Below are 24944 nucleotides of genomic sequence, written 5' to 3'. Positions count from 1 at the left end.
GTTTAGTCAGGGATGTTTATTCAAGAGAGATTGCATGGATCATGCGGAAGTGGTAGGTGCGTCACGTGTACTAATTTCAGCCAATCAGAATACCTAAGCGTGGACAACATTTGAACTGCTATTTATGTAATGCGTTATTGGGTTCTATAATATTTCATGCAGTTGACAAAAATATTTGTTGGTTAATTGATAAAGTGTAAAAAAAAAAATTATACTATATATATTTCATTTTTATGTTATTTTAATATATGCGTGGCGCAGTGGAAGAGTGGCCGTGCGCGACCCGAGGGTCCCTGGTTCAATACCCACCTAGTACCAACCTCGTCATGTCCGTTGTATCCTGAGCAAGACACTTCACCCAGTGTGTGAATGTGTGTGTGAATGGGTAAATGTAGAAGTAGTATCAAAGCGCTTTGAGTACCTTGAAGGTAGAAAAGCGCTATATAAGTACAACCCATTTATCATTTATATAGTTTATCTCCCTCGTCGAAAATCTTTGGTGTGGTCCGACTGGACGCGATAACCCAACCTCATTTTTTGGGGGAGTATTAGCAAGTATATCGAACAGCATGGAGATAAAACTGGTATTGATTTCATGATATACAAGAACATGTTCTATTGATAGTTAAGATATGAGATATAGTGATGTTGATTTTGAAAGCGCCTTTTATTTAACATAAAGTCGTCCACCCCTAATGAGTGGACTATGCCGAGCAGGTTGAGCCAATGGCGTATTTGTTATGGTACCAACCCACCAAACAGTCCTGGGATGTACTTTTGACAATCAGCAGCATGACATTAGTAACCCAGCAGCACATCCACTCTCTTCAACGTCGCTTCTTTCCACGCTTTTGACGACTGTCATGGAGTTGAACAATCTCTCCGTGGTGCTACATTCTAAGGGAGACCTCAGACTGGTACGCGCTCCCACATAAAAAATAACGAATATTGTGATTTAGGTGTGTATGTGCAGGGGATCGATAAATATTTGCTCTTGTCCCCAGGAAACGCGACCTGTCCCCAAGCCAGGGCCAAATGGTACGAATTACACTTTTTTTTTTTTCATTAACCATCTTTCTGACGGTAGTTTACCACTCACGCGTCACCAAAATTCTGACTTTCAACTAGGGCTGGGCGATATGGCCTTTTATTAATATCTCGATATTTTTAAGCCATATCACAATACACGATATATATCTCTATATTTTGCCTTAGCCTTGAATAAACACTCGATGCATATAATCACAGCAGTATGATGATTCTATGTGTCTACATAAAAACATTCTTCTTCATACTGCATTCATATATGCTCATTTTAAACTTTCATGCAGAGAGAGAAACCACAATTAAGTAAATTTACCAAAACTGTATTTATTAAACAGTTATTAAGCAGTGGCACAAACATTCATGTCATTTCAAAACAGAAAGTGCAAGATTGTCAGAGACATTTTAAAACAAGCTATTAGTGCACTTTTGTGCATGATGTCACTAAGATGACATATCAAAACAACACTAAATTAAAGTGCACTTTTTTCACAAGATATTTCAATGACTGTCAAATAAAAATGAGCTGCATAATAGGAAATCAAATAGTGTATGTCCTTTGCTATGTGGTAGGTTACTACGGACGTTATTAAATTCTGTTGACTATTTTTTTCATACGATCTGGAAATGGTTGCTTTGCATTTTGTGGGTGTGGCACCGAACGGAGATGTTGACATGCAGTTTCAAGCACTTTTCATTCTCTAGCGGGTGACTTTTCAAATGATGCTACACATTAGTAGTAGGTGCTACTTTTTCTAACTACGCTTTTGTCGCACACTTGTTCGACATATTCCTGTTTGAAGCCAAACCACCGCCAGACGATGGACCCCGTGCTGTTTTTTTTAGGAATTAATTTTTCCTTCATTTGTTACCAGATTTGCACCTTCTTTCTCTCGTATTACTACTCCCCTAGCATCACAGCTAATGTTACCCATGCTGCTACCTCTCATGCGAGGGCGTATGACGCGACAGTATGTGACGTATGTAAGAAGGTGCGCTTGTCTGTGAGAAGGAGAGACAAGAAAGAGTGAGAAGAGCCTGTAGTGTAATGCCAGCAGCTAAAGGCAACTGCGTGAGAACATATACTCGAATATCACGATATAGTCATTTTCTATATCGCACAGAGACAAACCTGCGATATATCGAGTATATTGATATATCGCCCAGCCCTACTTTCAACATTTTTATTAGGAAATACATATTCACGGTCAACGTTTTAGTTGTTTTAGACATATTAATAATGTCAGTCATTAATGTTACATTTATACAAGTCAACCTGTCCAAAAAGGAGTGCACTAGTAGGGAGAAGCAGCTGCATGCACTTTTCCATCTACTACTGACAATTACTGGGAATTTAAATGATCTGTTCCAGGGCCAAACTGTTGCTTCTTAATTCTTTATATGGTTGTTTCTTGCCACATGCTTCAAATTGTGCAGCTTCACTACAGCACAGATTTTTTGGGGGATGTGTTTAAAGTTTAAATTAAGTAATTTCAAACATACTAAAGGCTAAATAATCTAATAATATAGAAATACAACAGTACTATGGCCATGAGGGGAGACCAAACCAATCAGAGCGTGCGGTTCAATATCATCACCACTGATTGGCTCAGCCTCAGGAAGCATTACTGTATTGAATTAAAAAGACTGTGAAGGTGAATAAAGAATGCAATTTAATTTGTAGAGGACTTTCATAATGGTTAAAACCTTATTGAAAAGACCGTAAACAGTTTTATATTCTTTAGCTGTGAAATTATTTAACTTCGAAGAAATGAATGTATCGTGGTCATGCCTGGATCCCATTAACCGCGATACATGATAGGTTGATTGGCAACACTAAATTGGCCCTAGTGTGTGAATGTGAGTGTGAATGTTGTCTATCTGTGTTGGCCTTGCGATGAGGTGGCGACTTGTCCAGGGTGTACCCCGCCTTCTGCCCGAATGCAGCTGAGATAGGCTCCAGCGCCCCCGTGACCCCGAACGAGACAAGCGGTAGAAAATAGATGGATGGAAATGAGGGATGACTGTATTTGTCTTTGAAGAAATAGCCACACAAAAACAAAGTTAATCCAGTGACGCTAACCGGATTGTAGATCTTTCTACCCATGACGTCACGCTTTGTACAACATTTAAGTCATATTTTTTCCGAAAAAGCTTAGGCTGAATATCTATTGGTTCACATTTGGAGGTTGCACTTGCACAATACTGTATACTGAAGCGATTCTAACAATGGCGGTTTTGTGCTTTGACTTCAGAGGTTTTGCTTCAGATGCACTCTGTTGGCATCTGCGGCTCAGATGTCCACTACTGGCAGCACGGCAGCATCGGAGACGTTGTGCTCACAAAGCCGATGGTGTTGGGACACGAGGCAGCGGGTCAGGTGATAAAAGTCGGCTCGGCGGTCAAACACCTTCAAGTGGGTGAGTGAGCTGAAATACTCCTGCAAATTCTGTGTAAAGCCACACATCTGTATTTGTCATCCTCATTATTTTTCAGGCGACCGAGTTGCCATCGAGCCAGGTGTGCCCCGAGAGATAGATGAGTTTTTCAAAAACGGACGCTACAATTTGTCTCCCACCATCTTTTTCTGTGCCACCCCGCCCGATGATGGCAACCTGTGCAGATACTACACACACAATGCCAACTTCTGCTACAAGTAACCGCTAAAATGGCCTAACAATGCTCCTGTGGTCTAAATGCAACGCTATTACTTAAACTTTGCTACACATCCTTTTTTTCTCCTCTTCAGGTTGCCTGATAATGTGACATTTGAGGAGGGTGCTTTGATCGAACCGCTGTCTGTGGGCATCCACGCATGTCGCAGGGCCGGCATGACCCTCGGCAGCACCGTACTCATCTGTGGCGCAGGTACAACAATCATCATAACAAGTCACTCACTAGTTTTTCTGGCAATAGTCCATCCCGTAGCATAGGGTTATCATATTAAATAGTTTGACTGGATCATGCCAGCACTTGTAAGGAATCCAGTTTGACATTTAGTAGGGGTTATTAAAAAATACCTGCTTAAAGGAAGTAGCTGTTTCTTTGGGCAGGCATTAGCCAAAAGGGGACTCGCAAATAACTTGTTAACAGAAACAGTCTGACTCATCATACAATAAATGGCACTATAACCATCACACAGCAACTTAGCACACACACACAGGGCTACTTTTTGAATTTTTTGATTGAGTTTCGTTTATTTCGAACATAACAACACTTGCAATATAATACATCACACATAAGTTCATATAATTTCTCTTTACAACATGCCCGAAAAGGAGTAGGAAGAAGCAAAGCTTAATTAACCCTACCCATTTCCCACTGCAGAGGATTTACAAATACATATGCTCCTTCACGGTCTTCTTTTTGTAACACAATTAGATTTAGATTTATTGGTCCCCGTTGGGGAAATTCATTTTCACTGCCGTACATTCAAACAATAAACATTACACATCACAAAACAAAAATAACAAAAATACATCATACATGACCAACACATTTATATGCTTGTCAGACAGTTCGGCCGGGCTAGCTGTTAAGGGCGGCTATAGCTGCAGGGGTCAGGCTTTTCCTGAGGCGGGCCCTCCGGAATTTGATGGTTCTGTACCTGCGCCCTGATGGTAGTGGGATTATGTATTGGTGTAGTGGGTGACTGATATCCTGGACTATCGTTTTTGCCAGTCGAGTGATGGACCTGTGGTTTAAATCTGAAATGTTGGGTGTGGGTAGGCCGATGATTTTAGCTGCAATGTTTGTAATGCGTGCGAGTTTGGTCTGGAAGGTTACAGAAAGCATGATGAAAAAACATGTGGAAAAGTACATAAGGATGGGTTGAACAATGCTTTGGTAAAGTAATAACAGGAGATGAGGTGCAACGTATAGTCCTTTAAGTTTTCGGATGGCTGACAGTCTTGTTTACTTATTTTTTGAATGTCCGTGGTGTGCTGATCAAAAGTGAGTTTATTGTCCAAGGTTACGCCCAAGTATTTAAAAGTGCATCAGTGAATGATTCTACAGCAGTTCACTCAATAGATAATTAAGTCGGTCATGATTAACCTACTGAGATGAAGAATAACTAGTTTTCAATAAGGTTGAAGGTATTTCTCACAATTTGTCACAGTCTCTGTGTCTGTTTGTCTCTGTGTGTGTCTTTGGGAGAGTGGGCGTAGGCTTGGCTCCTGCTCTCAGCCTGGCACAGCTTATCCCAGCACCTTAATCACTCACCTGCCTGCCATCAACTTATCACCTGCAGCCTACAAATGTTTGGACTTCACTTGGCGCGATCGCCAGATCGTTTCACCTTTCTACATGTGGTAACGCTTCTTGCCCGTTTGTTCTAGAATACTAGCACTTTTGATATTCTTGCGAATCTGCCATTTTTGTGTTTTTTGGCTCGTCATTCTACCCCTGTTTTTTCCTCGGCCTTCAGTTCCCTACCCGCCATGTGTGCCTGCCTCAGCCTGCTCTCCTGGACTGCAAAGCCAAAGACTACAAGCTCCCTCCATTCCCTCTGGTTTTATTAATAATAACCCTTGAACATTAATTCTGCTTGTCTTTTCTGCATTTGGGTCCACCAGTTTTACCAACCGTGACAGAACGATCTGGCCCTTTCAATGGATCCAGCAGATTTTGACCATGTGAGAGAGGCCCTTGCCAATTAAGGACAGCGTTTGGGAAACCATGACCAACCACTACAGAAACTTATTGACCAGATGTCACGCGTTTCCACCCAGCTCACCACTCTCATCAATCAACAAGCTCAACCACAACCCGAACCACCTGCATCACCTGCACCCCCTGCTGTCCCTGCTGCAGAGCCACACATCCCCCCGCCTGATAAGTACTCTGGCAATCCTAGCACTTGTCGTGAATTTTTAAGTCAGATCCAGCTTGCTTTTGATGCTCAGCCCTCTCGCTTTGGCCGTGAGGCAGCCAAAATCGCTTACGTAGCCAACCTGCTACAGGAGCCCCCTTTGAGTTATTTTAATGCCCTTCGTGAGCAAGGATCCCCTGCAGTCCAGTCCTTTGCTGCACTATCTACAGAACTGAAGCGGGTCTACGACCACCCCATACGAGGGCAGCAAGCAGGTCAGCAGTTGTTGCGACTTCGTCAAGGGAAAAGCTCAGTAAGAGAATTTGCCTGTGAATTCCGGTCCCTAGCTGTGGAGTCTGGCTGGAATGACAAGGCCCTTCTCACTGCTTTCCAGAATGGGCTTAGTCGGGTCATTGGAAGGGAGATTGCTCTGAGGAATGAGCAGCTGTCCCTAGACAAAGCTATTACTGCAGCTATCAACATCTCTGACCAGATGGCCCAGTAGCAAGCTGACCCTGTTCCTTGCAGGTCATCGGAACCCCCCAGCTTTAGACCCAGGCCGGCCGAGCCCAACTTGCCAATGTGCACAGCCTCAACCTCCAGTTCCCCTGTTGAGGAGCCCATGCAGGTGGGCCGGGCTCACCTTACACCTGAAGAGCGCCTCCGCAGAAGGAGGGCAGGGGTGTGTCTCTATTGTGGTCAACCTGGCCATTTCTTTGCCACCTGTTCTACGCGGCCAAAAGGAGTAGGCTCACCAGTAACAGTGGGGGTTCTGGTGAGCCAAGCTGTCTCCTCCCCTAAGTCCCTATGCCGAATGCAGTTTTCTGCTACTCTCCATTGGCAATCCCAGTCCTTGTCTCTCCTTGCTCTGGTGGACTGGGGGGCGGATGAGAACTTTTTGGAAGCCGACGTTGCTTCCCAAGTGGGCATTACCATCGAGTCACTTCCCTCACCCTTGCAAGCCAATTCCCTGACTGGTCGACTCCTTGCCCGTGTCACTCACCGATCCGACCCTGTGCACCTCCTTGTCTCCGGTAATCATCTTGACCAAATTCAATTCAACATAATCTCTTCTCCCCGTGTTCCTGTAGTCCTTGGTCAGCCCTGGTTAAGACTTCACAATCCTCACATTGACTGGGCTGCAGCCAAAGTGGTGAGCTAAAGCTCCTACTGTCTCTTCACCAGCCTGCGGTCTGCCCGCCCGCTCCCCTGCTGAGGACACAGTCTCTCCAGTTGTCGCAGAGCCCCCAGATCAGTCCAAGGTTCCGTCTACCATGACTTAGAAGAGGCCTTCAGCAAGCAACACGCACTGTCCCTCCCTCCGCACCGCCCTTATGACTGTACCATTGACCTGCTTTCAGGAGCTCCCCTGCCTTCCAGTCGGTTATACAACCTGTCGCGCCCTGAGAGGCGATGGAAAAGTACATCCATGACTCATAGGCTGCAGGCATTATTCGACCCTCATCTTCCCCACTCGGTGCAGGTTTTTTTTTCGTGGGTAAGAAAGATGGCACTCTACGTCCCTGTATAGATTTTCGAGGGTTGAATAATATCACCATTAAAAACAAATACCCACTGTCTTTGCTGGCATCTGCCTTTGAACCCCTCCAAGGAGCGACTGTGTTTTCCAAGTTAGACCTTCGCAATGCCTACCATTTGATTCAAATCCGAGCTGGTGACGAATGGAAAACAGCATTTAAGACTCCCCTTGGTCATTTTCAAGCTCTAGTGAACGATGTCCTCCGAGACCTGATTAATTGCTCCGTCTTTGTGTACCTGGATGATATCCTGATTTTCTCCCGCAACCCGGAGGAACATGTTGTTCATGTCAGACAAGTGCTCCAGCGCTTTCTTGAGAACAAGCTCCACATCAAAGCAGAAAAATGTGAGTTCCATGTTCAGTCCACAAGGTTCATCATTGAGAGTGGTCAGGTGAAGGCAGACCCCGAAAAAGTGCGAGCTGTGGTGGACTGGCCTCAACCAACCTCAGTTAAACGTCTCCAGGGCTTTCTTGGCTTTGCAAACTTTTTATCGCCGGTTCATCCATCAAGTGGTCGCACTCCTCACAAGACTCACATCTCCGTCTGTCCCATTCACTTGGACAACAGAGGCTGAGGCAGTTTTCAAGGAGCTTAAGAGACGTTTTACCACAGCCCCTGTCCTGATTCATCCTGACTCCTCACGTCAGTTCATCTTGGAAGTTGATACCTCAAAGTCTGGAGTGGGGGCAGTACTATCCCAGCGTTCTGCCAAGGACCAGAAGCTCCATCCTTGTGCGTTCTTCTCATATCGGCTAGAACCTGCTGAGCGCAATTATGATGTAGGTAACGGAGCTGCTGGCTGTCAAACTCGCTCTGGAAGAATGGAGGCACTGGCTTGAGGGAGCAGAACACCCATTCATCATCTGGACAGACCATAAAAACCTGACCTACATTCAGTCTGCCAAGCGCCTCAACTCCCGTCAGGCCCGGTGGGGCTTTGTTTTTTGGTCGATTTCGCTTCACACTGACCTACCGTCCAGGATCCCGCAACGTCAAGCCGGATGCCCTGTCACGTCAGTTCATTTCTGAGGGTCCCACCAGTCCTGAGCCTATCCTTCCGGCGTCTTGTGTGGTGGCCGCAGTGACTTGGGAGATTGAGTCGGTGATCCGAAGGGCTCAGCAAGACCAACCAGACCCGGGTAATGGTCCTCATAACCGCCTCTTTGTGCCTGACGCTGTACGTTCACAGGTTCTTCTGTGGGCACACACTTCCCTGTTTGCCTGCCACCCAGGAGTTGGCCGCACCATGACTCTCCTCAAGCAACACTTTTGGTGGCCTACCATGGATGCTGATACCCGTGCCTTCGTGTGTGCCTGTTAAGGCTGAAACGACGCGTCGACGTAGTCGACGTCATCGGTTACGTAAATACGTCGACGTCATTTTTGTGCGTCGGCGCGTCGCATATTTACGTCACACAACTGTCATGGCGGAGCGCAGAGCAAACAATGCGAGCGAGGGGAAAAAAACACGCCAAAAGTCGTCAAAAGTGTGGGAGTATTTTAATAAACGGCCTAATAATGTTTTATGCACACTGTGTCGAGCGGAAATGGCGTATCACAGCAGCACAACGGCTATGAACGAGCATCTAAAAAGAAAACATCCGACAGCGTTCTTCCCATCACCATCAACGAGTCAATCATCCGCGTGAGTATACGTTGTCATTATTACACAAAAACATGAATGTGTTATTTGTATCTGCGTTGTAAATTCATAAACTAAAGCACCGTTTTGCTCTGAGAGGTGCGTTTGGCGTGCCTGTTCAGTGTTTACAAAGACGCGCTCCTCTTTAACGCTAACGTTAATAAGTTGTACAAATACCTTTTACAACATTAACAGTTACATATACTATCTTTAACGCTAACGTTAATAAGTTGTGCAAATACCTTTTACAACATTAACAGTTACATATACTATCTTTAACGCAAACGTTAATAAGTTGTACAAATACCTTTTACAACATTAACAGTTACATATACTATCTTTAACGCTAACGTTAATAAGTTGTGCAAATACCTTTTACAACATTAACAGTTACATATACTATCTTTAACGCTAACGTTAAGTTGTGCAAATACCTTTTACAACATTAACAGTTACATATACTATGTACAAACGAACAATTAACTTCACTTTAATCATACTATCGTTGTGTTATTAACCCAATTTAACAAGATAATGTGTGTAGTTTAATTAACCTTTTGTATTAAAGTAAGCTGTATTTGGGTATATTTAAAATGAAAATTAATTGTTGTCTCTTATGTTGCAGCAAACGACAAAGCAGTGTCCAGGATTTTTTTCCAAAGAGGCATGGGACTGAATGCACACCCCAAGTGGCCGCTGACCTGACTGATGGTGTCCTGGAAATGATGGTCATAGACATGAGGCCATTAAATATGGTAGAAGGGGAAGGGTTTCAAAAAATGATCAAACGGTTTCACTCTGGCTACACACTACCATCAAGAACCCACTTCACTAAGCTTATGGAGCAAAAATACACAAAGAAAATGAATGAAGTCAAAGCAATCCTGAAAAATGTGAAAGGAAAACTGACACTCACAACTGATGCATGGACAAGTATGGCCACTGAAGCTTACCTTGGTGTCACCATTCACTTTGTTAATGATGAGTGGGAGCTTGCCTCAATTAACTTGACAACAATGCCCCTCAATGAAAAGCACACTGCAGAAAACATTGCCTCTTGGATTGAGGATGTTGTCAATAAGTTTGAAATAAACATAAAACTAGTACAAGTCATTGTACATGACAATGCTGCAAATGTTGTTGCAGCTTTAAGAGTTCTTGAGGAAAGACATGGTGTTTCATCCCTCAGATGTGTTGGCCATACTCTACAGCTTGTAGTTAACCATGCTCTAAAGGACAACCACATCAGCAGAGCTTTAGGAGCAGCAAGAAGTTTGGTCGAGCACTTCAGAAAAAGTGAGCTATCCAGTACAAAACTAAAGTTTAAGCAAAAACAAATGGGTTCTCCAGACCACAGCCTCATACAAGATGTGTCTGTGAGATGGAACAGTTCCTTTTACATGATTAGTCGCCTGCTTGAGCAGAGGTGGCCAATAACAGCAACTCTGTCAGATCCGGAGGTCACTCAAAGAGGGAAGCATTTTCTGGATCTTAAGGCTGACCAGTGGAGCTTGCTTGAAGAACTTGAACAAGTTCTGAAACCTTTTGAATGTGCAACTGTGTACCTGAGTGGAGAATCTTATGTAACAGTTTCCGCTGTCCCTCTGCTGGTAAAAGGGCTTCGGAAGGCTACACAAACTGCTTTTGAAAATGCATCAATCAAGTGTTTCCAGGTCACTGCTGCACGTGAGATAACATCCAGGTGGGAAGCCGAGACCACATTCAAAGATGATGGACCAAATGTGTGCATATTAGCAGCTGCACTTGACCCACGATTCAGGAAGCTGAAATTCCTGACTGCAGATGAGTGTTTAAAAGTTCAATACAAGCTGCATGCAATAGTTCTGGAGGAGAAAAGAAGGGAAAAGGAGACACACGCTCAACAGGGCACAGCAATGCAAGTGGAAAGACCAGATGCTGACAGGCGGCCTGTATCTTTACTAGACACACTTCTTGGCTCAGATTCAGATGAACTCAGCAACAATGAGGAAGACAACAATGACAGTAATGATGCTGAAATGGTCAGAAACGAGTTAGTGTCTTATTTTGGAGAATCCCCCATTTCCAAGGATGAAAACCCATTAAAATGGTGGAAAGAACATCAGGCAAGGTTTCCAAATCTGGCAATGCTGGCTCGGTCTTACCTCTCAGTTCCAGCCACATCGACCCCTTCTGAGCGCCTATTTTCAGCTGCTGGGAATATTGTAAACAAGAAAAGAACCAGCCTCACCCCAGAGCATGTAGACATGCTAACCTTTCTTCATTACAACTGTTAGTCACTCACTGGAATGAGTAGAATTGGTTATAGTGTACTGTGTTGGACTGGATGTTTATTTTGCACATTTTAAAAGCAATACTTAATGTTTACAGTGCTCCAGAATATTTAGATTGGCACAAATGTTTACAGTGTTACAGAATGTTTTGCCATGTTTTCAATGTTGACTGAGTGGCCATACTTTTTTTTTTTGTAAATAAAAGCCATGCCTTTTGAAAAAACTGGCCTAAATTTATTTTTTTCATCTTAATTTTAAATTTAAAAAAAAAATCGGTAAAAGGAAAAATAATCTATAGATTAATCGAAAAAATAATCTATAGATTAACCGATTAATCGAAAAAAATAATCTATAGATTAATCGATAGAAAAATAATCCTTAGCTGCAGCCCTAGTGCCTGTACTGTGTATGCCCGTGAAAAATCCTCCAATCGACCACCTGCTGGCCTACTCCATCCCTTGCCAGTCCCAAGCCGCCCCTGGTCTCATATTTCACTGGACTTTGTCACTGGCCTCCCGCCTTCTCAGGGAAATTCTGTTATCCTCACTATAGTGGACATATTTTCCAAATCAGTGCATTTCGTGGCTCTACCCAAACGCCCCATGTCCCTGGAAACAGCCAACCTCATGGTCCAGCATGTGTTCCGTCTGCATGGAATTCCTTCAGATGTGGTCTCGGATAGAGGGCCTCAGTTTATTTCGGAGGTTTGGAAGGCTTTCTGTCGGGCCATTGGAGCCACTGTGAGTCTGACTTCGGGTTATCACCCTCAGTCTAATGGGCAAACGGAACGGGCAAATCAAGACCTAGAAGCGGCCCTCCGATGTGTCGTTGCTAAGAACCCCTCCTTCTGGAGCACCCACCTGGTATGGGTTGAGTATGCCCACAACTCATTACCCTGTGCGGCCACGGGAGTGTCACCATTTGAGGTATTCTTAGGTTACCTCCCTCCGTTGTTTCCTGCTGAGGAGGATGACATCTCCGTACCTTCAGTCCAGGCTCAGATGCGGCGTGGACCGAAATCGTCGATATGCTGACCGACACCGAAGTCCGGCACCTGTATACCAGCCAGGTCAGCAGGTGTGGCTTTCCTCTAGAGACCTTCCTCTGAAGGTGGACTCAAAGAAACTTGCACCCCGGTATGTTGGCCCTTATGAAATAATTTCCATCATCAATCCAACAGTAGTTAAGTTCAAATTACCTGCACGCTGGAGGATCCATCCCACCTTCCATGTCTCCCAACTGAAGCCTGGTTCGACCAGCCCACTGTCTCCCCCTGATACGCCCCCCCCCCATGTCATCGACGATCACCCAGCCTACACGGTCCGGCGGCTGCTGGATGTGCGCCGTCGGGGTAGAGGTCTGCAATACCTGGTGGACTGGGAGGGGTATGGACCTGAGGAGCGTTGCTTGGTGCCCCGCAGCTTTATCCTGGACCCTTCCCTCATCTTGGCCTTTCACCGCAGTCACCCGGGCAAGCCTGGGGGATCGCCTGGAGGCGTTCCTTGAGGGGGGGGCACTGTCACAGCCTCTGTCTGTGTCTGTTTGTCTCTGTGTGGCTTTGGGAGAGTGGGCGTGTTTTGGGCGTAGGCTTGGCTCCAGCTCTCAGCCTGGCACAGCTGATCCCAGCACCCTAATCACTCACCACCTGCAGCCTACAAATGTTTGGACTTCACTCGGCGCGATCGCCAGATCGTTTCACCTTTCTACATGTGGTAACGCTTCTTGCCCGTTTGTTCTAGAATACTAGCACTTTTGATATTCTTGCGAATCTGCCATTTTTGTGTTTTTTGGCTCGTCATTCTACCCCTGTTTTTTCCTCTGCCTTCAGTTCCCTACCTGCCGTGTGTGCCTGCCTCTGCCTGCAAGCCTCTGCCTGCAAGCCTCTGCCTGCAAGCCTCTGCCTGCAAGCCTCTGCCTGCAAGCCTCTGCCTGCAAGCCTCTGCCTGCAAGCCTCTGCCTGCAAGCCTCAGTGTGCTCTCCTGGACTGCAAAGCCAAGGACTACAAGCACCCTCCTTTTCTTCTGGTTTTATTAATAACCCTTGAACATTAATTCTGCTTGTCTTTTCTGCATTTGGGTCCACCAGTTTTACCAACCGTGACACAATTCTTCTTCCTTGTACTTTGGAAGCACTTTTAAATTTGAACAGCCTCTTAAACTGGATCATAATAGTACATTGCTTAACTTCTTTGCTTAATCCATTCCATAATTTAATTCCACATACTGATATGCTAAATGTCTTAAGTGTTGTATGTGCATACAAATGTTTTAAGTTAGTTTTTCCTCTAAGATTATATTTCTCTTTTGTTGAGAATAATTGTTGTACTCTCTTGGGTAGCAGGTTTTAGTTGGCTTTGTACATAATTTTAACTGTTTGCAAATTTACCTAATCGTGGAACTTCAATATTTTTGATTCAATAAAAGGGTTTGTATGTTCTCTATATTCAACATTATGTATTATTCTAACGTATCTTTTTTGTAACATGGTTCGTGAATGAAGTGCACTACTACTAGTGCTTTTACCACTTTTGTCTGTGCTAATACAGTGTAGTAACATTGCCTTCTTCATTGGATTTAGTTGTTAGCTATGTGTCCAACTCCAACCTGAAAAAGTGGATTGCACTTTGTCAGGCCCCTACCTTCACACCTGTACAGTTTAGGTGTACAGGTGGTATAGCTCTTGAAGTCACTGAGGTAGGCAGCCCCTTGACCACAATAAGGTGGAAATCCTTCAGGGGGGAAACTAAAAAATAAAAGTAAAATAATGTATTCAACAACATTCATTTTAAAGGGGAACTGCACAAGCGCTTTTTGTGTTGTTCTGTTAAAGGAAGTAGCTGTTTCTTTGGGCAGGCATTAGCCAAAACTCGCAAATAACTTGTTAACAGAAACAGTCTGACTCATCATACAATAAATGGCGCTATAACCATCACGCAGCAACTTAACACACACACACACAGGGCTACTTTTTGAATTTATTTGATTGAGTTTTGTTTATTTCGAACATGACAACACTTACAATATAATACATCATACATAATTTCATATAATTTCTCTTTACATGCCCGAAAAGGAGTAGGAAGAAGCAAAGCTTAATTAATCCTACCCATTTCCCACTGCAGAGCATTTACAAATACATATGCTCATTCACGGTCTTCTTTTTCTAACACAATTATATCAGTGAATGATTAGTACAGCAGTTCACTCAATAGATAATTAAGTCGATCATGATTAACCTACTGAGATGAAGAATAATTAGTTTTCAATAAGGTTGAAGGTATTTTTCACAATTCTTCTTCGTTGTACTTTGGAAGCACTTTAAATTTGAACAGCCTCTTAAACTGGATCATAATAGTACATTGCTTAACTTCTTTGCTTAATCCATTCCATAATTTAATTCCACATACTGATATGCTAAAGGTCTTAAGTGTTGTATGTACATACAAATGTTTTAAGTTAGTTTTTTCTCTAAGATTATATTTCTCCTCTTTTGTAGAGAATAATTGTTGTACATTCTTGGGTAGCAGGTTTTAATTTGCTTTGTCCATAATTGTAGCTGTTTGCAAATTTACCTTATCGTGGAACTTTAATATTTTTGATTCAATAAAAAAAGGTTTTGAATGTTCTCTATATTCAACATTATGTATTATTCTCACGTATCTTTTTTGTAACATGGTTCGTGAATGAAGTGCACTACTACTAGTGCTTTTACCACTTTTGTCTGTGCTAATACAGTGTAGTAACATTGCCTTCTTCATTGGATTTGGTTGTTAGCTATGTGTCCAACTCCAACCTGAAAAAGTGGATTGCACTTTGTCAGGCCCCTACCTTCACACCTGTACAGTTTAGGTGTACAGGTGGTATAGCTCTTGAAGTCACTGAGGTAGGCAGCCCCTTGACCACAATAAGGTGGAAATCCTTCAGGGGGGAAACTAAAGGATAAAAGTAAAATAAAGTATTCAACAACATTTATTTTAAAAGGGCAACTGCACAAGCGCTTTTTGTGTTGTTCTCACTAGTTCCAGGTCCTATATGGCTGTTAGTGTCCCAATGTGTTGGAATACATACTTACACTTCTTCTGTGCAGGGGAGATGTATGATTTATGATCTAGAATAAACGTAGAGGGAGCAAGGAAGTGAAGAAGCAGCAGATCACTCGATGATATAAACATAGGCACAAAAGTGATCACTGCGCCACTATAAATAGTTTGTCTGCGTTAGCGTTTATAATAATAATACCATTAATACTTGGTTAATATTCAAGTCACAAAATGTAAAGCGTTTTGATTGGTTATTTATCCGATTTCATTGGCGGAATAGTGGAGCTCCCATTGGCTCCGCTGTAAGAGAGCGTTATAGAGCGTCAAAAATAAAATGTGTCCTCTTTACTTTCCCCCAGGTGTACACATATTACGATGTAGAACACGTTCAATACACACATTTTTGTTTTGGCGTCGCCTGTGAGAAATTCAACTTCCTCGTCTCACAAGGAAAAGCATCTGATTGGCTAACCCACACCCGCTTTCATATATGTACACTATAATAGGATACATTTCAAACTTGTCCCACCCATCTACAAGACAAAATTAAATCTGGTTGGATTTAATTTCTGACAACATTTTCGTATCGTTTTTAGTCGTCGGGGCCGAGGGAAGGGGTCTGTGTTTCTGGGACTCACGAAGCATGACACAGCCATGGGACAGAGATGAGGGAAGATATTAATTCACCGTGTCCCTTTTTCAGCGGATTTCTCCGCTACTGCCAATAATTTTGGCAACTTTTAATTTTGTGAGTATGTTAAAATGTACTTTCTCAACTATAAAAACTTTGATTTGAGGGGGCCGAGCTTGCCAGCACACATCCAGTATGTTTTTCTTTTTTTATGCAGTCCAAATCGTAAATAAACGTAAATAAAAGTCAACTATGTCAACACTGCACCTGCACAAGCTATTACTACTGTAGCTGTTTAAAGTACATGATTAGAGTTAACTTAGTTATTTATTATCCTCCACTAGTAGTAGTAGTTGCCCTGTGTGTGTGTTTACCTACCTGGTACATGTTTATGTGTTCTGTCTCATGGGATTCAAGATTGCCACTATGTTGGGTACGAGGTAGGCGCACATTTAGACTGTACTTTGAAACACCTGCACTAGGCTGTGTGCGCGGTGAGTAACTTTTGCACCATTCCACCTCCATCTCCTGGCCATTGCTAGTCTTGTGCATTCGTGCCCCCTCCCATTTGCATGTCCCATTATTTCTGTTCTGTTGTTTTACTGCAATTTATCCGACTTTGTGTAATAGTTCCTGTTTCATTCGGAACACTTGTAAATGTATATTATTTTCAAGGTTGAAGCTGTCATTATTTACTTTCAAGAGGAGTGATTATATTATTTAAACTTCATTTTCATAAGCACACGGATGTAATCGCGTGTGAGTGAATGTGCACTGGGCTTGATTTTTTTATGATTTTAGGTCTTATTTCTACTTAGAGTGTTAATTCTAGTACTCTGCTACATGCATGTGTTTATGTGCATGGAATCATGCTGGGTCCCAGACCACCTCTGCCTTATTGTACTAAAAGAGGATGAGTGGGCCCTGCTTTGGCACGCATCAGTGCTCTCGCATGAGCTAAGCCGCTCTAAATATTGAATGTGCCGAGTTTTATGCTGCCGATTCTGATAACAATCATCCATGTTTGAGATTGGCCGATACGATCACAAGTTTTAACTGTATATTTTAAAAATATTGATGTGGTATGATATTACAAGTTTAACAATATCAACACAATATTTAGACTAGTTCTTTATTTCCTTGTATTACATACAATTGTTGGATCAAAACAAAGTCAATAGTACATAGTAACTAAACAAAAGCCAAAAATACTATCAATTACTTATTAAAATCCTTTGGTTTTTGCCTTCAAAGTCTTTTATTTCCAGAGAATTATTCCCTGAGTTTGTAAACATGAACAAAAACAACAACAAACTTTTTTTTTTGAAAATAACAATATTGATTTAATCACTCCTGTATTAATCATATACGGATACCTCCAAAAACATGCACCTGGGGATAGGTTGATTGGCAACAAAAAACAAATTGGCCCTAGTGTGTGAATGTGAATGTTGTCTGTGTTGGCCCTGCGATGAGGTGGCGACTTGTCCAGGGTGCACCCCGCCTTCCGCCCGAATGCAGCTGAGATAGGCTCCAGCACCCCCGCGACCCCGAAAGGGACAAGCGGTAGAAAATGGATGGATGGATGATACAATTTATGGATCGATCCGCTCTCCCCTTTACGTGTTGTGTACTGACTTTGACAATGCTGACACACCAACAGTTGTCATATTATCCTCTCTCTAGACTCGTTAATTTACTTGTTAATTTCCTGTTAATATCTGCTTGCTTTCTGCTACTATGTGGTCCCATCTACACTTTCTTAAGTTTTCCTATTTACTTATTTACTTTACTACTTGTGTTTTTTTAAAGCTAGTTTGGCGGTTAGCTTAGTTATAAACATGTCTGCTCCTGGTTTGCCCTCGGTGTGTAACATCAGGGTTTCCCTCAGCTTGCCAATTACCTGTAGCGCTAGGAAAATGGTCAGTATGATGTCATCATTTAATTTGCATAACCGTTGATGATGCAAACATTCGACAAACCACGTTTACATACGAGTTGGGAAATTGTGTTAGATGTAAATATAAACGGAATACAATGATTTGCAAATCATTTTCAACCCATATTCAGTTGAATATGCAACAAAGACAACATATTTGATGTTCAAACTCATAAACTTTTTTTTTTTTTTTTGCAAATAATCATTAACTTTAGAAATTGATGCCAGCAACATGTGACAAAGAAGTTGGGAAAGGTGGCAATAAATACTGATAAAGTTGAGGAATGCTCATCAAATACTTATTTGGAACATCCCACAGGTGTGCAGGCTAATTGGGAACAGGTGGGTGCCATGATTGGGTATAAAAGTAGATTCCATGAAATGCTCAGTCATTCACAAACAAGGATGGGGCGAGGGTCACCACTTTGTCAACAAATGCGTGAGCAAATTGTTGAACAGTTTAAGAAAAACCTTTCTCAACCAGCTATTGCAAGGAATTTAGGGATTTCACCATCTACGGTCCGTAATATCAAAGAATTCAGAGAATCTAGAGAAATCACTGCACGTAAGCAGCTAAGCTTGTGACCTTCGATCCCTCAGGCTGTACTGCATCAACAAGCGACATCAGTGTGTAAAGAATATCACCACATGGGGTCAGGAACACTTCAGAAACCCACTGTCAGTAACTACAGCTGGTCGCTACATCTGTAAGTGCATGTTAAAACTCTCCAATGCAAGGCGAAAACTGTTTATCAACAACACCCAGAAACGTCGTCGGCTTCGCTGGCCCTGAGCTCATCTAAGATGGACTGATACAAAGTGGAAAAGTGTTCTGTGGTCTGACGAGTCCACATTTCAAATTGGTTTTGGAAACTGTGGACGTCTTGTCCTACGGACCAAAGAGGAAAAGAACCATCCGGATTGTTATAGGCGCAAAGTTGAAAAGCCAGCATCTGTGATGGTATGGGGGTGCATTAGTGCCCAAGACATGGGTAACTTACACATCTGTGAAGGCGCCATTAATGCTGAAAGGTACATACAGATTTTGGAGCAACATATTTTGCCATCCAAGCAACGTTACCATGGACGCCCCTGCTTATTTCAGCAAGACAATGCCAAGCCACGTGTTACATCAATGTGGCTTCATAGTAAAAGAGTGTGGGTACTAGACTGGCCTGCCTGTATTCCAGACCTGTCTCCCATTGAAAATGTGTGGCGCATTATGAAGCCTAAAATACCACAACGGAGAACCCCGGACTGTTGAACAACTTAAGCTGTACATCAAGCAAGAGTGGGAAATAATTCCACCTGAGAAGCTTAAAAAATGTGTCTCCTCAGTTCCCAAACATTTATTGAGTGTTGTTAAAAGAAAAGGGGATGTAACACAGTGGTGAACATGCCCTTTCCCAACTACTTTGGCACGCGTTGCAGCCATGAAATTCTAAGTTAATTATTATTTGCAAAAAAAAAAAAAAAAGTTTATGAGTTTGAACATCAAGTATCTTGTCTTTGTAGTGCATTCAAGTGAATATGGGTTGAAAAGGATTTGCAAATCATTGTATTCCGTTTATATTTACATCTAACACAATTTCCCAACTCATATGGAAACGGGGTTTGTAAAATACCCTAGGTGTGGCGGATTTTACCTTGTCATGGCGATCAGTTACACAAAGGGAACCCTGGACATGTTTAATGTCGTGCTCCAGTGATAATGTTACATTATAATGATACTTTGATACGGTTTTCTATGCCATTAGGAAAGCGATTATTATTATAATTTGGGAGTGGCTCCACACTGTGTATGGGGACACACAATTAGCTACTGCGAGCCGCTTGCAGCTGGGGGACTAAAAATACATATAAATACAGTCCTTGTGATCAGCAGTAAAAGACATTTATCAGCAATGGCGATCACATACTGTTTCAACCGATGCTGATCAGTGGCTGATCGATTAGCACATCCCTACTAAAGAGAGAGAGCTTGTGCTCGTGTGCTAATTACGTTTTTTCTTATTCTACAGGACCAATTGGCTTAGTCTGTCTGCTTGTGGCCAAAGCAATGGGAGCTGCACAGGTTGTCATTACAGGCAGAGGTGGGTAATAACGCGCTACATTTACTCAGTTACATCTACTTGAGTAACTTTTGGGATAAATTGTACTTCTAGAGTAGTTTTATTGCAACATACTTTTACAGAGAAGAAACGCTACTTTTACTCCGCTCCATTTATCTTCCTTCAGCTCGCTACTGATTTTTATCGATCTGTTAATGCACGCTTTTGTTTGTTTTGGTTTGTCCTTCAAAGTAGGATCTATCGCATGCCTGCGTTTCACCAATCAAACAGAGCCAGGCGGTCACATGATTAACTGCACATAAAGTTTCAGGGGCAAACAACAACAATCTTAAGCTTACATGAACTCAATGTCAAATTTGAGGAAGCACATCACGGTAAGTAACATTAGTAGATATTTTGGCCATCACCGCAAGCTGATGTTAGCTTCCCTGCTATGAATCACTGTCAAATGTACATCGTGTGGGGACATTTATTAATCCACTGCAGCCTCATAGACAGACAGACAGACAGACACACACACACACACACACACACACACACACACACAGTCGCACACACACGCATAGAAACACCAATCAGAAGTGCACAGTGCATTCCCAGGTGCAGCCCACACCTATCAGTTTATGGTTTGCGTAAAGGCTAACTTGTTATTTTCCTTTGTAATCTCTGCCTACTGAGCCTATGGGGCTGTTAAATTAATGTGGCTCAATTTGCCTTCATTTTTTTTTATACTAATGTACTATTATTTAATATATATTATTGTTTTAGAGATATTCCTGGCTCTGAATTTGCTCATTGCTATTTTTATGTTTTTGTGCATTATTATTTGTTGCGTTATCATTAAAAAAAACAGGTTACTCATCAGTTACTCAGTACTTGAGTAGTTTTTTCACAACATACTTTTTACTTTTACTCAAGTAAATATTTGGGTGAATACTCCTTACTTTTGAGTAATAAATATCTAAAGTAACAGTACTCTTACTTGAGTACAATTTCTGGCTACTCTACCCACCTCCGATTACAGGTGAACACCATCATCCTTGTAACAAAAAAAACCAACAACACACACACCAAGCTATTTTTTTTCTCTCTAACCGCCGCATTATCACACTCAGATCTGTTCCCCGAGCGTCTGGCCATGGCCAAGGAGTTGGGTGCCGACTTCCAGTTGGGGGTGAAGAGAGGGGATGGACCTCAGCAGTTGGCCAAGAGCGTCGAGGACATGCTGGGAGCTCAGCCGCACATCACCATTGAATGTAGTGGTGTTGAGAGCAGTATTCAAACTGCCATCTATGTAAGTACACCAAGTACTGCTTCTTGTGTAGATTACTACCGGAGTTTATGTCAACAACATGTCTAGATTGACCAACTCTTCAAATTTCGGTCCACTCTGTTCCTACTACTTAAGCAGACATTTATGACACATATGGTCGACCACTTCTGTCGACATAAAAGTGGTCGACATAAAATTTGTGGATCCATTGATGTGCGTTATAGTATTGTCAACGTCGTCATTATTGCTTGTGTGTTTTTTCAAAAGTAGATTAGTGGTTATGTCAAAATAGAAGTGAAGTTTATTTTTAAAGCTTCAGCACAGGACCAGAAGTCATTTGTCAACCGTCGTTTTTATCCCCGTTTCCGCTGCAAAGTCCCTAACAACATTTCTGAGATTTTTAGCGACCAAAAGACAGATTTCTGCGTGTACAAAATAATTTCTTATCACCCATTCTCTTTATAGCTCTGTGAAAATGTCACAAGTAAATCTGCAATCAATAACTGTATTTGGTTATATCTACAACTGAACTGAATTATATTTATATAGCACTTTTCTCAAGTGACTCAAAGCGCTTTACATTGTGAAAACCCAATATCTAATTTACATTTTTAAACCAGTGTGGGTGGCACTGGGAGCAAGTGGGTAAAGTGTCTTGCCCAAGGACACAACGGCAGTGACTAGGATGATGGAAGCGGGGATCGAACCTGCAACCCTCAAGTTGCTGGCACGGCCGCTCTACCAACTGAGCTATACCGCCCCAACACCTTATGTTGACAGTCAATCCAAGGGGCGTCGACTCAAACAGGTTCCACACTCAATCCACTGTATTATTATTTACTCTGTAACCAATTTCACACTTCATCTATTTGATACTATAGTGTACACTCTTATTATCACACCAACTTCAACACCTTTGATGCAGGACTACATTCAAATTATTTTATAGTGATAAACCATCCATCACCATGATTAGGTAAGCCAGGGGTGTCCAAACTTGTCCTGCCGAGAGCCACCATTTCGACAATTTGTAATATTCTAAAACAAACAATTCAAAGTAGGTAGGCTGACCCAGGATCTCCACTGGATGTGTAACGGCAGCAGAAAAGCGCCGTTCCGTGGCTGCGCTGTTATGCTGCCTTTAGGCCGTCTGGCAATCCGCACGGCTGTTCTGTTGCTGCTGAACAGCAACCCCGCAGAACGTCTCAAGCTTTGCCGTCCATCTATACTCCCAGGTGGGAGTCTATGACGGCACTCAATTGACTAGACTCATGGAAAAGACGACAGTTTTGCCTTGCACAACTACAACTTAATTTTTTTAGTATACGCAACAACATAACAGTAACATCGTCCCTGGCGAGCGTTGCACACACACACACACACACACACACACACACACACACACACACACACACACACACACACACACACACACACACACACACACACACACACACACACACACACACACACACACACACACACCATTCCACTCTTGCTAACCACTCCCCTGGGCTCCATATCAGCTGGTATTTGACATAGGCCCCTATATGGCTGCCAGGTATATGCCTGTAGTATGATTCTTACATTTTAGACCTCCAGAATCAATGTGTGAACGAGGTGAATTTACGTCTGTGAACCTTTGACAAGTGTAGAATATGATCCCCTTTGAAAACTGACATTTTTAAAATAAAATTATTTTATGTTTGTGCATGACTTTCTGTCCAGCACAAGCAGATTTGAGCTAAATTGATCCGCCATGTTGCAGACTACCGGCAAAAATAGCAGCTCAGCGTATATTTACAACAGGGATTCGGAATGGCATCGCTTCGCAGGGGGTGGAAACACATTGACTTGCGCATCCAGTGGAAATCCGGGGTAAGAAGTTATACAGTATATATTGTAAATAAATACTGCCTAGGGTATGTCAGCTTTGTGTTGTAGGTGACAAAGTGAGGTGCATAAAGTTTATCATTATTATTAACATTTCACCTCTTTTTGTTATGCCCTTTTGCTCTTTTTTGTTTAGTTTTATTTTAAGAATGTGCCAGAGGCTAATATAACAAGCTGCAGGCTGCCAAGTAAACTGCTTTTCTGTGCTGTACCAGGCGACACGCTCAGGAGGCGTGGTGGTGCTGGTAGGCCTTGGATCCGAAATGACTAATGTTCCCCTTGTCAACGCGGCCACCAGAGAAGTTGATATCAGAGGCGTCTTCCGCTACTGCAACACGTAGGTTAACAGATTATGTCGTGACGCTGCTTGTGTAAATCCTCTAATTTTTTTTTACCGCCTCCAATAATCCCACAATACTAATAAGCAAAGAGTGTGTCTCCAATAATCTATCAAATGCCTTGCTTACTGTGTTGTAGCTGGCCTATGGCAATCGCCATGTTGGCGTCAGGAAAGGTGAACGTGAAGCCTCTGGTCACTCACCGCTTCCCCCTGGAGCAGGCGGCCCAGGCTTTTGAGACCACACGTCAGAGCCTGGGGATAAAGGTCATGTTGAAGTGCGACCAGAATGACCAGAACCCTTAAAGTAACCAACACACTAAAGTGAAACTGTGGGGGACAGTTGAGTCACATTTTGTTTTTATCCTTAATTGAAGAAAAAACACAACTTTTGGTTTACTGAAATACCCGTAAGAGTTAATTTTGGGATTTTATGTGACCAATAATTACCTTGAATGTCATTTTACATCATGAAAAAAAATTGTGAGATGGACTTTTTTTTTTAAATTTTGTCTTTAAACGCTGATTTTACACTTTTTAAAATATGTAATTAGTATGGTACGACACCACATGCATTGCTTAGTTGTTACCAGAAGGGGGAACCAGAGCATCAAATTACAATCTACACAGACTGTCAAGACTCTTTCCAACTACTTTACTGAACAAAACAAACAATTCAGTGAACCATTTACATTTTTATCATTTTGTAAAAAAGGTTAAAGCAGTTCAATATGTTCAAAAGATGGATGGATGGAACACCCCCGCCTTATACGTTGTGAAGATGACAAAATGAAAGCATCCTGCCGCATTAAACCATATAAACACCCCCTCTTTCAAATAATACCATCAACATTATTCTATTACACATTGCTTTAACATGTCAATATTTTTTGCCTTGATTGCTGTCACACTCAAGGGTGGGGTAGCACATTGTTTGTAGCCTTAAAAGTCAATAAAATTAATTGATTGGAATATTAATAATATTGTATTTTGACTGTGTGAAGTAGAATACAGCATGAAATGTACCTAAAATGTATAAATGAAATATTCTTAATTACTTTCATTCCAATGCAATTCAGGTTTCTATGTTATAGAGCTGAATAGACTACTGTAGTGGCATATTTCTAAATTGTTTTTTTTTCTTGTAAGCATTAATGGAGCCTTTATGATGTCATGAGCACAATTATTATAGAGGTTTGTTTGAAATAGGGACAGATACAGAAACATAGACATCTGAAACAGTTATCCAATGTATGCATCATAGTGTTTGTAGCCAAAGCTAATTTACAACACTTGTCCCCAACAACAACAACAACAACACAGATCCAACATAAAAATAGGAAAATAAAAAATAGAATGAATCGATAATAATGATAATAGTAATAATATAGACAAAGTGCAAACTAGAGTTAAAAGCCAATAATAATAATAATAATAATAATAATAA

General features: G+C 42.1%; 2 protein-coding genes and 1 long non-coding RNA gene across 3 annotated transcripts in view; 2 read left to right on the top strand and 1 right to left on the bottom strand.

The window, feature by feature from the left end:
- LOC133616123 (uncharacterized) overlaps positions 1-23789 on the bottom strand; it is a 36017-nt gene extending 12228 nt beyond the window's left edge. Inside the window, exon 1 of the long non-coding RNA XR_009816818.2 lies at positions 23628-23789. This is a non-coding gene — a long non-coding RNA (uncharacterized lncRNA). The remainder of the gene's footprint in view (positions 1-23627) is intronic.
- On the top strand, positions 707-24355 carry LOC133616119 (sorbitol dehydrogenase-like). Its single transcript, XM_061975235.2, has 9 exons — positions 707-917; positions 1005-1038; positions 3300-3464; positions 3541-3700; positions 3794-3912; positions 19944-20015; positions 21110-21288; positions 23376-23497; positions 23638-24355. Exons 1-9 carry the CDS (start codon positions 741-743, stop codon positions 23801-23803), a joined length of 1194 nt encoding a protein of 397 aa, XP_061831219.1. The 5' UTR covers positions 707-740; the 3' UTR covers positions 23804-24355.
- LOC140679432 (E3 SUMO-protein ligase ZBED1-like) lies at positions 8906-11552 on the top strand. The gene is made up of 2 exons (XM_072914846.1): positions 8906-9043; positions 9666-11552. The coding sequence occupies exons 1-2, from the start codon at positions 8946-8948 to the stop codon at positions 11314-11316; spliced, it is 1749 nt and encodes a 582-aa protein (XP_072770947.1). The 5' UTR covers positions 8906-8945; the 3' UTR covers positions 11317-11552.
- Positions 24356-24944: the final 589 nt, after the last annotated feature.

Source organism: Nerophis lumbriciformis, linkage group LG15 (genome assembly GCF_033978685.3).
Source record: "Nerophis lumbriciformis linkage group LG15, RoL_Nlum_v2.1, whole genome shotgun sequence".
NCBI classification, from domain to species: Eukaryota; Metazoa; Chordata; class Actinopteri; order Syngnathiformes; family Syngnathidae; genus Nerophis; species Nerophis lumbriciformis.
The sequence above is the reverse complement of the archived record's forward strand: the minus strand, read 5'-3'. Positions and strand labels throughout refer to the sequence as shown.